At 34.4% G+C, this 14,362-nt stretch overlaps 1 protein-coding gene across 1 annotated transcript; it reads right to left on the reverse strand.

The window, feature by feature from the left end:
* Positions 1-3,085: 3,085 nt before the first annotated feature.
* On the reverse strand, positions 3,086-4,301 carry LOC11408159 (photosystem I reaction center subunit XI, chloroplastic). The gene is made up of 2 exons (XM_003624114.4): positions 3,995-4,301; positions 3,086-3,695 (listed from the first exon to the last, which is right to left on the reverse strand). The coding sequence occupies exons 1-2, from the start codon at positions 4,145-4,147 to the stop codon at positions 3,204-3,206; spliced, it is 645 nt and encodes a 214-aa protein (XP_003624162.1). The 5' UTR covers positions 4,148-4,301; the 3' UTR covers positions 3,086-3,203.
* Positions 4,302-14,362: the final 10,061 nt, after the last annotated feature.

Here is a 14,362-nt window from a genome sequence, read left to right on the forward strand (position 1 = left end):
TTTAACCCTAATGTTCACATCTAATCTCCTATTTTCATGAACAACTCTAATGCTCACACCTAATCTTCTTATCTTCTTATATATTAAAGTTAACCCGTAAGCCCTAATTTTAACCTAAACCCTATTGCATAATTTTACTGTTTTAACCATAATGCTCACACATAATCTCCTATTTTCATGAACAACCATAATCCTCGCACATAATCTTCTAATCTTCTTATCTTCTTATATATATTAAAGTTAACTTGTAAGCCCTAATTTTAACCTAAACTCTATTGCATAATTTTACTATTTTAACCCTAATGCTCACACCCAATCTCCTATTTTCATGAACAACCCTAATGCTCACACCTAATCTTCTTATCTTATATATTAAAGTTAACCTGTAAGCTCTAATTTTAACCTAAACCATATTGCATAATTTTACTGTTTTAACCCTAATGCTCACACCTAATCTTCTTATATATTAAAGTTAACTCGTAAGCCGTAATTTTAACTTAAACCTTATTGCATAATTTTACTGTTTTAACCCTAATGCTCACACCTAATCTCCTATTTTCATGAACAACCCTTATTGCATTTCATGAATGTAATGGTTTTTAATGTCTTATTGTTTTGGATTTTTTTATGTTTTATTTTCGTGTCGCCCACATTTTGTTTGACATTATGGTACTTAGAATAAAATCACATTTGGAATAATTTCGATTAAAGTCACGTTTTGAATAATTGCGTATTCGAATAAAAACTAATTAAATTTAATGTGAATTCAACTAATTAAAATTGCGTAATGAATAAATAAATTCGAAAAGTGAATAAATAAGATAATTATTGTTCCATTCAAAACAAAATATATGTTATCACATTACATTGCATTCCGGAATGTACCTTCCAACTGCAACAATTTTCTTACCACTGAATGAGGCAAATTCAAACTTGCTAAACAGGAGGACTCCGACATTCGATGAGCATCTGCAACGATGGTATTCAAGTGTCAAAAGAATGAGGTGCATTCCTTGACACTTGAATACCATTGTTCAAGATGCACATCACATGTTGGATTCCTGCTGTTTAATAAGTTTGAATTGCCCCATTCAGAGAAAGACAATTGTTGCAGTTGGACGTTTGTACCTCCCAACTACAACAACTGTGTTACCTTTGAATGAGGTAAATTCAAACTTGCCAAGCAGCAGGACTCCAATATTCGACCGACATTCCCAATGTTCTATTCAAAAGATTAAATTTTTGTTAGGTTGGGATTAAATGACGGTATTCAAATGTCAAAAGAATGAGGTCCATTCGTTGACACTTCAATACCTTCATTTAAACCAGCCTAACAAGAATTTAATCTTTTGACAGGAACAGTGGAAATGCCGGTCGAATATTGGAGACCTGCCGTTTGGCAAGTTTGAATTACCTCATTCAAAGGAAGACAATTGTTGTAGCTAAAAGGTGCATTCATTCCGTACCTAATGACGATCTTTTGGCAGAATCAAACTTTTGATGATATCTTCAGCTGATCTCAGCAACGTCATCCACATATCGATCCACTGGAACATGTTGTGCTCCCAAAACATGCTCGTCACGTTTTCGTCGTTCGTTAATTCCACCCAAGTGAATGATACGCTCCCCTCGTCGAACGTTGGACGTTTATACCGAACGTGTTCCTACTCAAAAACTAAAAAATAATAAATCTACTCAAAAACTAACAAATAAAAACATTTATAACAACTAAAATGTAAGTTAATAACATTATAATTACTTACTTGTGATTTTGTTGAATAAATTTGGTTGCATTTGATTGGGTTTTTTAGAGAGATTTGGTAAAAAAAAAATTGAAGATAAGATGAATAATGGATGAGAGAGCTTCTGCCAGATTTGTAGCAGAAGATCCTCGGCAGTTAACTACCGAGGTTTTCCTCGGCAGTTAACTGCAGCCGATTTTTGAATTCTTCAGCAATTAACTGCCGAGGGGGCAAAAGCGTATTTTACTCGTGTTTCTCAGTCATATGAAATGTGTCAACAACAATTCTCTATTGGTATTGAGACAAAGTACAGGTTCATTCACTTTACTGTTCTAAATCTCATGTCCAAGCATTTAGGTTAGTTCAGTGTGTGCATTGATCAAACTGCCATGTTAGCAAATGTAGTGAATTCCATTCATTAAACACTTTTCACAACTTAATAAATTATTATCTACTCACAAGTTGACCATGCTTAATATATCCAAGTGCTAAAAATGCATACAAAACACAAGTATCCACACAAACATAACTAAGTCGTCATTAAATTTCACATAATTCAACACAAAAGGTTTTAGCTCATAGTGAGCAAAGAAGAAAACATCAACAAGGGTCTTAGATACATTAGAATTTAGAACATAATATGAGAAAATGTTAAGTATTCCAAGAGAACATTAAAAAGAAAAAATGATCTTTCAACCACCAGTGTTACGAGGTGACAGTGACACGATTCCTTGCTTCGGTCTTCATTGGGCAGTAATGGAGGAAATTGTTACAAATCAAGGTGGCTATATAAGAAAGTATTGAAGCAATACACTCACAAATAAGAATAAAAGCACATAGGCAATATAACCTAATAAAGTAAAAAGTGAATATGACAATTGGATGAAAGGGAAAAAGAAGTAGGAATACCCAAACGATCAAAGAGAGATAAAAAAAACACAAGAATAATGGGAAGAAAGAACCTTAGAGCTATGCTTGATCTATTCACAAGCAGTCACAATATAGAAACTGCACATTTTCAATGGAAAAGATAGGAACAACAAAAATAGTTTTCTCAAATTGATAGTCTATTCCACTTGTTTGTCTTCAATGTGATTGAATTTGTACGTTATATTTTTTTTGTGTACAAATTTGTATGTTATAAATGAGTTTAAAGTGCCCCTTGTACAAAGTCAAGTAAATCACCACCTTTTGTAAAAAATCAGACAGCCTGTGCCATATACTTGGCAAACCAATTTCAACTATCAATCAAATTAATGTCGATGTCAATATCATGCTATAGTCACATTTTTACTGCAGAGAATTCAATGATTCTAATAAAAGTTGAAAAACATAAAAGAGAGTATTGAATTTAAAATTGTAGTAATAAAGTGAGATTCATAAAGTACAGCATGTAATTACATCCATCATCTCATTAGCACACACATAAGCAAATAGAAACTAACAGAGTAATTAATTTGTTTACTTAACAAAGTATGGAAGATCCAAAACATAAAGAAGGAAGTAAGCCCAAGTAACACCAGAAATTCCTCCAAAGAAAAACCCACCAGTGAACTTGGACCAACCATCAGCTGTTTGGAGTGGATCGGGCTGCTTCTTACGGCCCGTTAAGGTCAAAGATGGAGCAATTGATGGATCACCTTCATTGAATGATGAAACTCCATAGATTGTAAGGCAAATGCTGAGGATAACAATTAGCCCAGCAGCTGCAAGAGAGCCTGCTGATCCGGCGTATTCGGTGTTCCTTAGAGGCCCGGCTTTAACGAACGGGCCTACGAGGAAGAATCCGTGGGCTAAGCCAACTTCAATTCCCCTAAGTAGTGGGTTCACTGCAGTTCTGTAGCCTGGTAGGTTGGAGAGGTACCATGCAACAAGTGGGCTTGATGTAACTGGAGTTTCAAGGCTTCCAATGAATGGATCACCATTGATTGGTTGAATCACTTGGTAGTTTGGCTGCAACAATGGAAGTTTCCAATTGAAATAAATGACTCAATTTCAGGACTAAGCTTTTGTCAAAGTTGTTAATAATAGGACTAAACTGAAATTTAAAACTAGTTAAGATATGTTAACTAAAATTAGTTTGGCCAAATATCAATCATCAGTGGCTTCTTATTGAACGTTAATGCCTTATTACTCAAACAAACCTACATAATGAACATGTATATATATAAACGTGACAACATATATACCAATTGAAATCTTAATCTATAAGCAAAGAGAATATACATAAGTAATAGGAGGAAGTGGCTTACCTTTTCAGATTGGATGGCCTTAACAGTGAAGTTAAATTGCCTTCTAGAAGGTAATTGATGGAGTGGGGAAGAGCCACAAAGTCCTCTAGGTGTGACCAAAGGTCTAGTGAAGCTGGACTTGAGTTGGCTTGCCATAGGAGAAGCAGCTGCCATGACTTAAAGTTCTGTTGATTCCACAAGTGATTGAAATGAGGGACCAGAGTGGCTAAGTACTTCCATAGTTCAATGCAAATTCAAGGTTTGTGGCTGTTGAAGTCCCTCACTTCTCATTGGCTGATATGCATTTCAAAATCTTATCGCTTTATCCAAAACAAAATCCATCCTTTCATATTTGACTGATATTTATATGTTTTTATGGACCATTTTGGGTTGAGTAAAAAAAGGCCATCTTTGAAAGCCCACATATCAAGCCTTGAAAGTCGTGTAAGCTTCTGAAAATTACTTTTCTCCCTTTCAAAATTGTTTATTCCCTCGACTCAAGTTAACTCACGCTCGACATTTTTCAGCGGTAGTTAACTCACATTGATATTTTTAAGATCAGTTGACCTGACATAAAAAGTGAGTGAATCAATCTAAAAAGTGTCGGTGTGAATTAGCTACCGATGAAAAATGCCGAACGTGAATTAACCCCCGTTGGATTAAGGGAATGAAAAATTTTAAAAGGGAGAAGAACAATTTTCTAAACCCTAAGGCTTGTTGGTTAGGAAATTAAGAGCCCTCACATATATACCTATAAAATAGTCATTTTTAAGTATAGTTATGTTTTTTTTCATTAACTTTTTCTAATAGTGTTATAGGTAGAAAATATATGTATCTTTGTATACTGGACATATATGATGAGTTCGTTCTTCCCAACAAAAAAGTAAAATAGTTTTTTTTTATGTTAAAATAATATATTTAAAAAAAAAAATTGAAATATTATTAAAGGAGGATAGGAGACGTGAAGTAAAATTTAAAGTTTATACATTTGTAAATGTATTAGAATGATGTGCGTAATAAGTGACATATAATAACATGGGTGGCTTAACAGGATTTAGAAAAGACATTATTCTTTAGGTCTTGTCCTTTTCTCTTCAACAGCCTTTTTAGAATTTAGAAAAGAGATTACTCTCCATGTTCGCAAGCTTCCGCTGAAATGAAATACATACATCTTTTTTTTTTTTTTTTTTACTTATATTTCATTTTGTATGATTATTTTATAGATAAATAAATAAAATTATATACATGCAGATATAAATTTGATTTGTATTAGATTGAATTGAAATTTATGGATATTTTACAAATAAAAAAAATTATACAAATGCTTATATAAGTTTTATTTCTATCAGATTAAATTTAATATTAGATAAGAATCTATTTCAAGATAATAAAAAATTAATTTTTTCTACTAAAAAAAATTAAATTTTTCACTTTTCAATTTTGGGTGTGTTCTTATATCTATATTGGACAGAATGGATTCATGAGCACAATTCCTTATAATTTTAAAATCACCCAAACGTGATTCCTCTATCCTTTTGACTGATTCACATTATTGAAACTAATTTATCAGCATGTAAGGTGTAGAAAAAAGTGAATTGTTAAACAAAGGGGCTGCCAAAACCAAATAGTGCTAAAAAAGAAAGATGAGCTAATTAGTCAGCAGAAAAAGCTTTGACGATATTTGTCGTATAATTCTAATACTTGGTCCATACTCCACGTTTGCCCAATACAACACAATAAAAAATAAAAAATAAAACTTCTTTTTTTGAGGAAAAAAAAAAACTTTTCTTTATTAGTTTTGGAACGTCTTTTTGAATACTTCTTAAGAATTTGTTTGACTTTACTTTCTTTTTTATGGATATTTTTTATTCATTTGGTTGCTTCATTAGGGGAAAGATGACAATTTTAGTGACATCAGAAGTTTGTTTGCCATATTAACTTGACCGTCCAAAATAATTAATTTGACCATAAAGTTTTGTAGATAAGCAATTAGACCACTCTCAGCTGCCCGCCATCTTCTTTCCTTTGTTTTTAAAATTCTTTTAGGAGAAAAACACTTCCATATTATTTTTCCCAATATCTTTTGTGACGAGGCTGTAAAAAAATATTTTGTCATATTTAAACTGTTAAAATCATTCAAAAAAATTTGTCAGATGCAATTAAAAATCTGTAAAATCCTTTTTATATTATTAGTACACATAAATTAAAAGAAAAAAATATATTGTTCAACTCCTCTCTGTATTTTAAAAGTAATTAATTCACAATGATATTTTAGTTAGGATTATATATCCAACAAGTAGCCCATGAAATGGCCAAAAGTGCAATAAAAAAATAAAAAAAAGATGGGTTTTGGATAAAAGAAATTCTTGCCAATGATATTCTTTGAATTCTGCTCTTTACCCAACGTTCCGCTCATTCCCAAAGTAAAAGTCCAAAACGTCCCTATGCTTGTTAACTTACGTAGCGTGGGTTTAACATGCGCTAGTTATAAGAGAAACGTAACTTAAGTCACGCTACATGCTGTAATTAGCTCAAGCAGAACCTCATTCTGCCTCATTTTCAAACAACACACACACAAATCTCAATTTTCTCTCAAATTACCCAACTCCAAAATTCCTTGAACTTCAAATCAAACAACACTCCAACAACAAGAATAAGTAAGCTTTCACTTAAATTATGTTGGTATGAAAGATTTTTTTCACTTAATCTATAATTTTTTAGGTTTATTGTTTTGTTAAAATTTTATTTTATTTTTGCAAGAAATGAGAGAATGTTACATGCAAATGACTTATAGTGCTTAATTGTTATGATGTTTAGATACTATGTTAGATTTGTTTAGATTTAGGGTTTGTTTTAAAATAAAATAAAATTGCAAGATATGATACAATGTTACATGCAAATGAGTAATATTACTTAATTATTTAGATGTTTGCATGTTTATGTTGTAGTTATCATTTTTAGGGTTTATGTATAATTTGCACTCCAAGTGTTTGATAAAATGTTGGAATGAGTTTTTCATTGATTGTGTTTAATTTCTTATTGTATAGATTTGAAGCAATGGCCGGGTGGATCGACGTTCATGCAGAATTCAACAGTGGAGAACCTCAGAGGTTGAAGGTTCGATGCCTTGATGTAACGTTAAGAGGTCTCAAGGATCAACTGAATGAATTCAACCAAGGAGTCAACCCCATAGACACAAGGAGGGTGGAATACGTTCGGTATAAATGTACAACGCTCGACGAGGGGAGAGTATCATTCACTTGGGTGGAATTAAAAAACGACGAAAACGTAACGAGCATGTTTTGGGAGCACAACATGTTCTAGTGGATTGATATGCGGGTGCGTTGCTGAGATCAACTGAAGATATCATAAAAAGTTTGATTCCGCCAGAAGATCGTCATTAGTTAGGGTAATGTGCATTCCAACTATAACTATTGTCTTACATCTGAAATTGGGTAATTCAAACTTGCCAAACGACAAGTCCTCAACATTCGCCCAACATTCATGTTTTTCCTTTGAAAAGATTAAATTCTTGTTAGGCTGGTTTAGATGAAGGTATTGAAGTGTAAAGGAATGAACCTCATTTCGTTGGCACTTGAATACCATCATCTAAAGCAAGCATAACAAAAATTTATTCTTTTCATAGGAAAAACATGAATGTCGGGCGAAATGCTTGAGTCCTGTTGTTTGGCGAATTTGAATTTACCCAATTCAAAGGTAAGACAATTGTTGTAGTTGGAATGCCCATTCCAAGAACAACAATTGTCTTACTCTGGATGGGGCAATTCAAACTTGTTAATCGGTAGGACTCCAATATTTAATAAGCATCTTGAACGATGGTATTCAAGTGTCAAGGAATGCACCTCATTCTTTTGACACTTGAATACCATCATTCAAGATGTTGATCGTATGTTGGAGTCTTGCTGTTTAGCAAGTTTGAATTTGCCCCATTCAGGGGCAAGACAATTGTTGTAGTTGGAAGGTGCATGTAATGTAATGTAATCGTTGACATACATGTCGTTTATGTAATGTAACGAAACTTTAGTTAGAATTTTTATTCAAATTCATGCTCTCGCAATTTTTTTCGAATTCACGCTGAATTTATTCTAATTTATTTATTGACTTTATTCGAATTTTTTATTCAATACGCAATCAAAAAATATATGCAAAAAATTAACAACGTGTAAAAACCATTTACAATGCATTAAAATGCATGAAGAACAGGCCACAGTAGTGTGGCTTAACACACACAAGGTTTAACACTAGCATGAGTTAACTCACGCCCAGGTTAACACTAGCTTGAGTTAACTCACGCCTGTTTGGCAGGTGGTCACAAGTCAAGAACACGTTTTTTGAACTTTGGTCGGTTATTAAACCTTGATTTTATTGAGTTTTACACTTTTTTTTTACTACATTTACTGACTTTGGTCGGTTATTAAACCTATGTACTAAATTATTTTCAATTAGTCCTTTTTTCAATCTTTTTTATTCTAATTTATTTTATTTACTTTATTCTAAATTATGTTATTAACTTTAGTCTAATTTTTTTATTTGCTTTATTCTAAATTATTTTGTTTACTGTATTCTAATTTATTTATGCACTTGAAATAAATTCGAAATTATAAAATAAATTTGATTTTATACTAATTCAATTTTTATTCTAATTTATTTATTCATTCAATACAAAATTAGAAAATATATTCGATTTTTTTTTTTGTTTTGTAAACTGATGCAAATGCATCATACCATTAGATTAAAACCAAAAAAGAGTACAAAAAAAGAAATGCAAAAATAAATACAAATAAAAAACAAAATTAATAAATAAAACTATCATTTTATTAATATCATTCAAAGATTACAATAAGCAATACATTTATTTTATTCCAACTCACTAATCTACTTAATATCTTTTTACCTTCTTGAGGTAAAAAGTTATTTTTACCCTCTTCGGTATATGCCAATAGCTCTTGGAGAAAATAGTGATCCGCCCTGTTGGGGAAAACGACATCAGGATCCATTGAGTTAAATTTAAATTCAGTTCCTTTTATACCCCCATGATGATTCTTTTTACCCACGGTAAAAATATTTTGGGAGTAAAAGGAACCAAACCTAATTTTACCTCAAGGGATGATGTCTTTTTCCCCAACCTAACGGACCACTATTTCCGCCAAAAGCTACTAGTATTTACCTTAAGGGGTATAAAAAAGCCTATAAACTAAAGAAACAAAGAAGAAGAAGAGTAAGAGGGGGAGAGAGTGCGAGGAGATAATGTGAGGAATATAGGAAGTATGTGAGGGTATTTATAGGTAGAAATGAGAACCTAGGTTGTATCTAACATTAATGTGGTAAAAAAAAAAGTGTGAAAGTGGTTAAAAACGTATAAATTGAATGTTGAAAACCTGACCAAAGTTGGAAAAACGTTTGTTCTTCACCGACCAACTAGCGCGAGTTAACTCGCGCTAAGGCTCAGTGGTGCGTGACTTAAGTCACGCTCATAATACACTAGCGCATCTTAAGTCACGTAACGTGACTTAACATAAGTACATAATACACTAGCACATGTTAAGTTGCGCATGAGCATTTTGAACTTTTACTTTAAGAATGAGCGAAACGATTTAAATAAAGAGCAGAATTCATATTCTTTTGTAGGTGACTTGTCTCTGTTTTGTTTCTTAATAATGGATGAGGTATCCCCCCTTAATAATATTAAGAAGGGAAGATGCTCTGGAAAATCAAATTTTACCACATGCTTGTTGTCGCGTCATTTTTTGGAGATCAAGGCTATTTGATTAGCTTTTGACTCGCTAAATATTTCACGACTGAACATTTAATTTTTAAGGAAAAGGGGAAAAAAGTTCAAAACACCCCATATTGAAAAGATTTAGGGTTCGGGGGTTAGTTACACAAAGGGAAGGTATTAGCACCCTTTATGTTCGTAGTACTCTACGAGAACCTCTTGATTTTATTTAATTCAATGTGCTATAACTTGCTTGCTTTTGAAAAGAAAGAAGTAATGTGATGAAAAAGAAAATAAAGTGAGACCTAATTTATCTACATTTTTTATTGTTTGGAAGGACGAGTGTCCTCTGCCTACGTACCCGTGAAGGATCAAAACCTCGTAGTTCGGGGTAGAAAACAACGTTTGATTGGTTTTGTGTTTTTTATTAGTTTTGAAAAAAGGTTTTAAAAGGAAAAGCCAAGTGGCAAAATAAGCTTGTTTGTATTTTTTAGATTAAAAGAAAAATGACTTAAAGTAGATTTAAAGTTGATTGCAATTTTGATTTATGAAAGAAATAAAATAAAGACGATTACTTGATTTGGATCAAGGTTTGCTTATGAAAATGTTTTTGTGATTTTTGTTATTTGCATGTTTTTGTTGTTTTTGAATAATTGGACTAAAAAAAATTAAACTAACGGAGCATAAAAATAAAAAGCGCGGCTACCCTAAGTTAGAAATATAAAATCTATGACTATTACATAAAATCCTATTTACATTCTAAGGTCTGCAATAAAATTAAAACGCTAAGAAAAATAAATAAATACGAAAAAGAATAAAAAAAGGTCCAAACACATGGTGGGGTGCAGTGGTAAACAGGGGTGTGCAGAAAGCAGAAAAAAGAATTGGGCTTAAGGAAACGAACCGGGTCGCGGGTCATGGGTCATGGGTTGACCCGTTTGGGGGATATAAAAGGGTTGTAGGGTTTTCTTTCTCTCATTTTTCATTTTCTTTCTCTCTCTTATCCCTCAAATCCTCTCTTCTCTCTCTACTTCTTCTTCTCCGGTGGAGGTGAGGGGGTTCCGGCGGTGGTTGGCCGGCCAGCGCGGCGGCGCCACCGCGCCGGAACCCTAACAGCTTATTTTTTTGATTTTTTTTGCTCTTTCTCTTCTACTTCCCTCCCTCTGCTCACTTCTAACCTTCAAATTCCCAAAACCTTTACCCAAACGTCTAGATCTAAAAAAGAAAGAAATTTATACCTTTTTGTTTTTTTTGGTGGATCCGGGTTTGTTATGATGTTGGCTTGCGCTGCTGTGTGCTTGGGGTTGTGTCGCTCCTGTGTGTGTGTGCGTGTGTCGTGTTGCCGTGCCGGTTCTGTGCGATGCGTTTGTTGTGTTGGTTGCGCGCTTCTGTGGGTGTGTGCGTGTGTGTTGCCGTACCGGTTCTGCTTTTCTGTGGGATGTGTTTGTTGCTTGCCGTGCCGGTCTCTGCTTTTCTGTTGTTCTCTGTTTTTTCTTGTGTTTTTTATTGTTGTGCAGGTCTCTATTTATAGAGTGAGTTTGAGGCTAGAATTTGTTACTGATGAGCACAAAATCAGTGGCTTGTGGAGGAGAAAAAAGGAAATGCGTCTGTTTTTTACTGGATTTGTTTCAGAGAAAGCGTGAATCCGGATTTGGATTAGAACAGCGTATGCGTGATGTTGTTATCTTGAACCTGGACACTTTTGGATTTTTTGGACTTTTTGGGACTTAAAAAGAAAAATTAATAATAAAAGGATAATGTCTACATTTTTGGTTTTAAATAAAATAAATAAAAAAAGAAAAATTTAATCTAATCTTGGACTAAAATTAAAATTAGAATTCTAAACTAAAAATTTAAAAGATGGAAATAAATAATTAAAGACTGAGAGAAGAGGGCCCGATTCGGAATTTTATGAGGTATTTCAAAATACCTCCCTGCCGAATTTTTCACTGAAATGCGAGTCTGGTCCGAGTTCGGAGACGTGTGTCAGTGGGATCTTAGGTCAAAATTTGGGGTATGACAGATGCCCCTATTTAAGTTTCTTCGCTCAGAGATTCGAAGGTAAAATCTTCGACTCGACGAGCCGAAGAGACTTAAATACAAAAATGCACCAATTTTGACCTAAGAGGTTTATGAATGCTCATGATTTAATTATGAATGCATGATGACAGTGACGGCTCGACTGGAATGAAAAGACACTAGGATACCCAAATTCTTCGAAGAAAGGGATCCGACTTTACTGGGGAATCTGGTTTCACTGGGGAAGATGGTTGTTCCTCATTGTCTCGACATCTCGAAACAAAGTGCAATGGTTCAGACTTCAATGTCCATTTGTGGACTTGGTTTTGAAAAATGAAATAATAGAAGGATACAAGCTATTTGTTGGTTGAAATTGGCCACTTGTTACAGGCTGTTCGTTGGTTGGAACTGGTCGCTGAGTATAAAGATAAAAGATCGACATGAGTTGTTCGTTTGTTGGAACTAGTTGCTCGGAAGGTAAAAAACATTGGCATAGGCTATTCGTTTGTTGGAATCGGTCGCTGGGCATAAAGATAAAAGATTGTCATGAGTTGTTCGTTTGTTGGAACTAGTTGCTCGGAAGGTAAAAAACATTGGCATAGGCTATTCGTTTGTTGGAATCGGTCGCTGGGCATAAAGATAAAAGATTGTCATGAGTTGTTCGTTTGTTGGAACTAGTTGCTCGAAAGGAAAAAAAAACTGGCATAGGCTATTCGTTTGTTGGAATCGGTCGCTTGAAAAGTTTGGAGTTTGAAGTTGACATCGAGATTAACTAGCGTCGTGACTAGTACGGCTTTCCGCCGGGGATGACACTTCGAAACTAAAGTTGAAATTGACATTGATTAGTGACATGACTTAGCACGACTTTTTCGCCGAGGATGACACTTTTTGAATTTGAAATTGAAATTGATTAGTGACATAACTAGCACGGCTTTTTCGCCGGGGATGACACTTTTGAATTTGAAATTGAAATTGACATCGATTAGTGACATAACTAGCACGACTTTACGCCGGGGATGACACTTTTGAAATTGAAGTTGAAATGGAAAACGCTCATTTGTAGAAACTTGCGGCTTGACACAACGGTAAGCTTTGACTGATGCAATTACGTGTGAATTGATGTTATGCATATGTCGTGTACGCATAAACGTGTGATTATGTGAAAATATTGGTGAATGCATGATTGCATGAATGTATGGATATATGAATGTACATGACACGTGAGTCGATGAACCGAGACAAGACAGGTAAGATGGGAGTCGGACCGACATTGCATTACAAACACTCGGCAACCTTCCTTGGAGATGATATTATTGTGAGCAAATCGAGCCGTTGATGGTGTAAGAACCTGGCACTAGGTAGCCACTGGTGCCTCCTGGGGGGTGAGCCCATTGTCGATGAAAGAAGTCTGAAGAAGTCGCCATTTGTAAACCGGTACAGAGTGTCCTTCCATTGGTATGCTTCCGCAGTCATACCTTTTGTTTTATTAAAAGAAAATCCCTAATTTTTGCCTGGACCGCCCTTTCGGGTTTTCAGTCCACCGGGATGCCCTCTGTTGCCTAAGTCGCCTTTTCAGGTTTTCAACTTAGCGAGCTTTTTGTATTATTTTTGTATTTGTTTATTCAGAGACTTTCCTTAGTGTCGAGCCACGCTTTTAGCAGGATCTAACCTCTCTTGAGTCGATATATGCCTTTCTTACTCCCGAGTGCCAAGTTGTATCTATTTGTTTATGCTTTTTATTATATAAACCCTTTTTAGAAATCTATTTCAAAGTATTATCATCAGTAAAAGAGGAAAAAATCGAGAAACAAAACAAGTAGGAGTCAAAAGAGAGGTAAAGGCTCAAAGTTTATTAATCGAATGACGCTATGCCAATGGCATGACTTCATGGAGTTATTTACAAAGTTTGAAAAGAAATGGTAATTTAAAATGGAAAGGTACGTTGAACTTCATAACCCTATCGTTCTCTAGCAACTTTGAAATCCGTTATCTTGTGGCTCGAATGTTTTTGATATCAGGTATGCCCCAAGTGTATCTGTGTTCGACTGGATGCAGTTACTTTGTCTCTTTTCTTTTTTTTTTTTTTATTTTTTTTATTTTTTTTTATTTTTTTATTTTTAAATCCTTAATTTTTGCATAGACTGCCCTTTCGGGTTTTCACTCTATCAGGATAATGATCTCTGTTTATTGTCTCTAATTTTTGCCTGGACCGCCCTTTTCGGGTTTTCAGTCCACCGAGACGCTCATTTTTGCCTAAGTCGCCCTTTTCGGGTTTTCGACTTACCGAGCTGTTCTTTTAAAAATTTTAGACAAAGTATTTCTTGACTGCATCTGTGTTTACAGGTCGTGGAAGTTCTTCACCGTCCATGGTTTGTAGAGTCATGGCACCACCTGAGAAGGCTCTTTTAACAACATACGGACCTTCATAATTAGGAGCCCACTTGCCTCGGGAGTCTGGTTGGAAAGAGAAAATCTTTTTGAGCACGAGATCACCTTCTTTAAACTCACGGGGACGAACTTTCTTGTCAAAGGCCTGCTTCATCCTTTTTTGATATAATTGTCCGTGACATAGGGCTGTCATGCGCTTTTCTTCAATTAGATTCAACTGGTCGTATCTATTCTGAACCCATTCA

This window comes from Medicago truncatula, chromosome 7 (assembly GCF_003473485.1).
Source record: "Medicago truncatula cultivar Jemalong A17 chromosome 7, MtrunA17r5.0-ANR, whole genome shotgun sequence".
In the NCBI taxonomy this organism is placed as follows: domain Eukaryota; kingdom Viridiplantae; phylum Streptophyta; class Magnoliopsida; order Fabales; family Fabaceae; genus Medicago; species Medicago truncatula.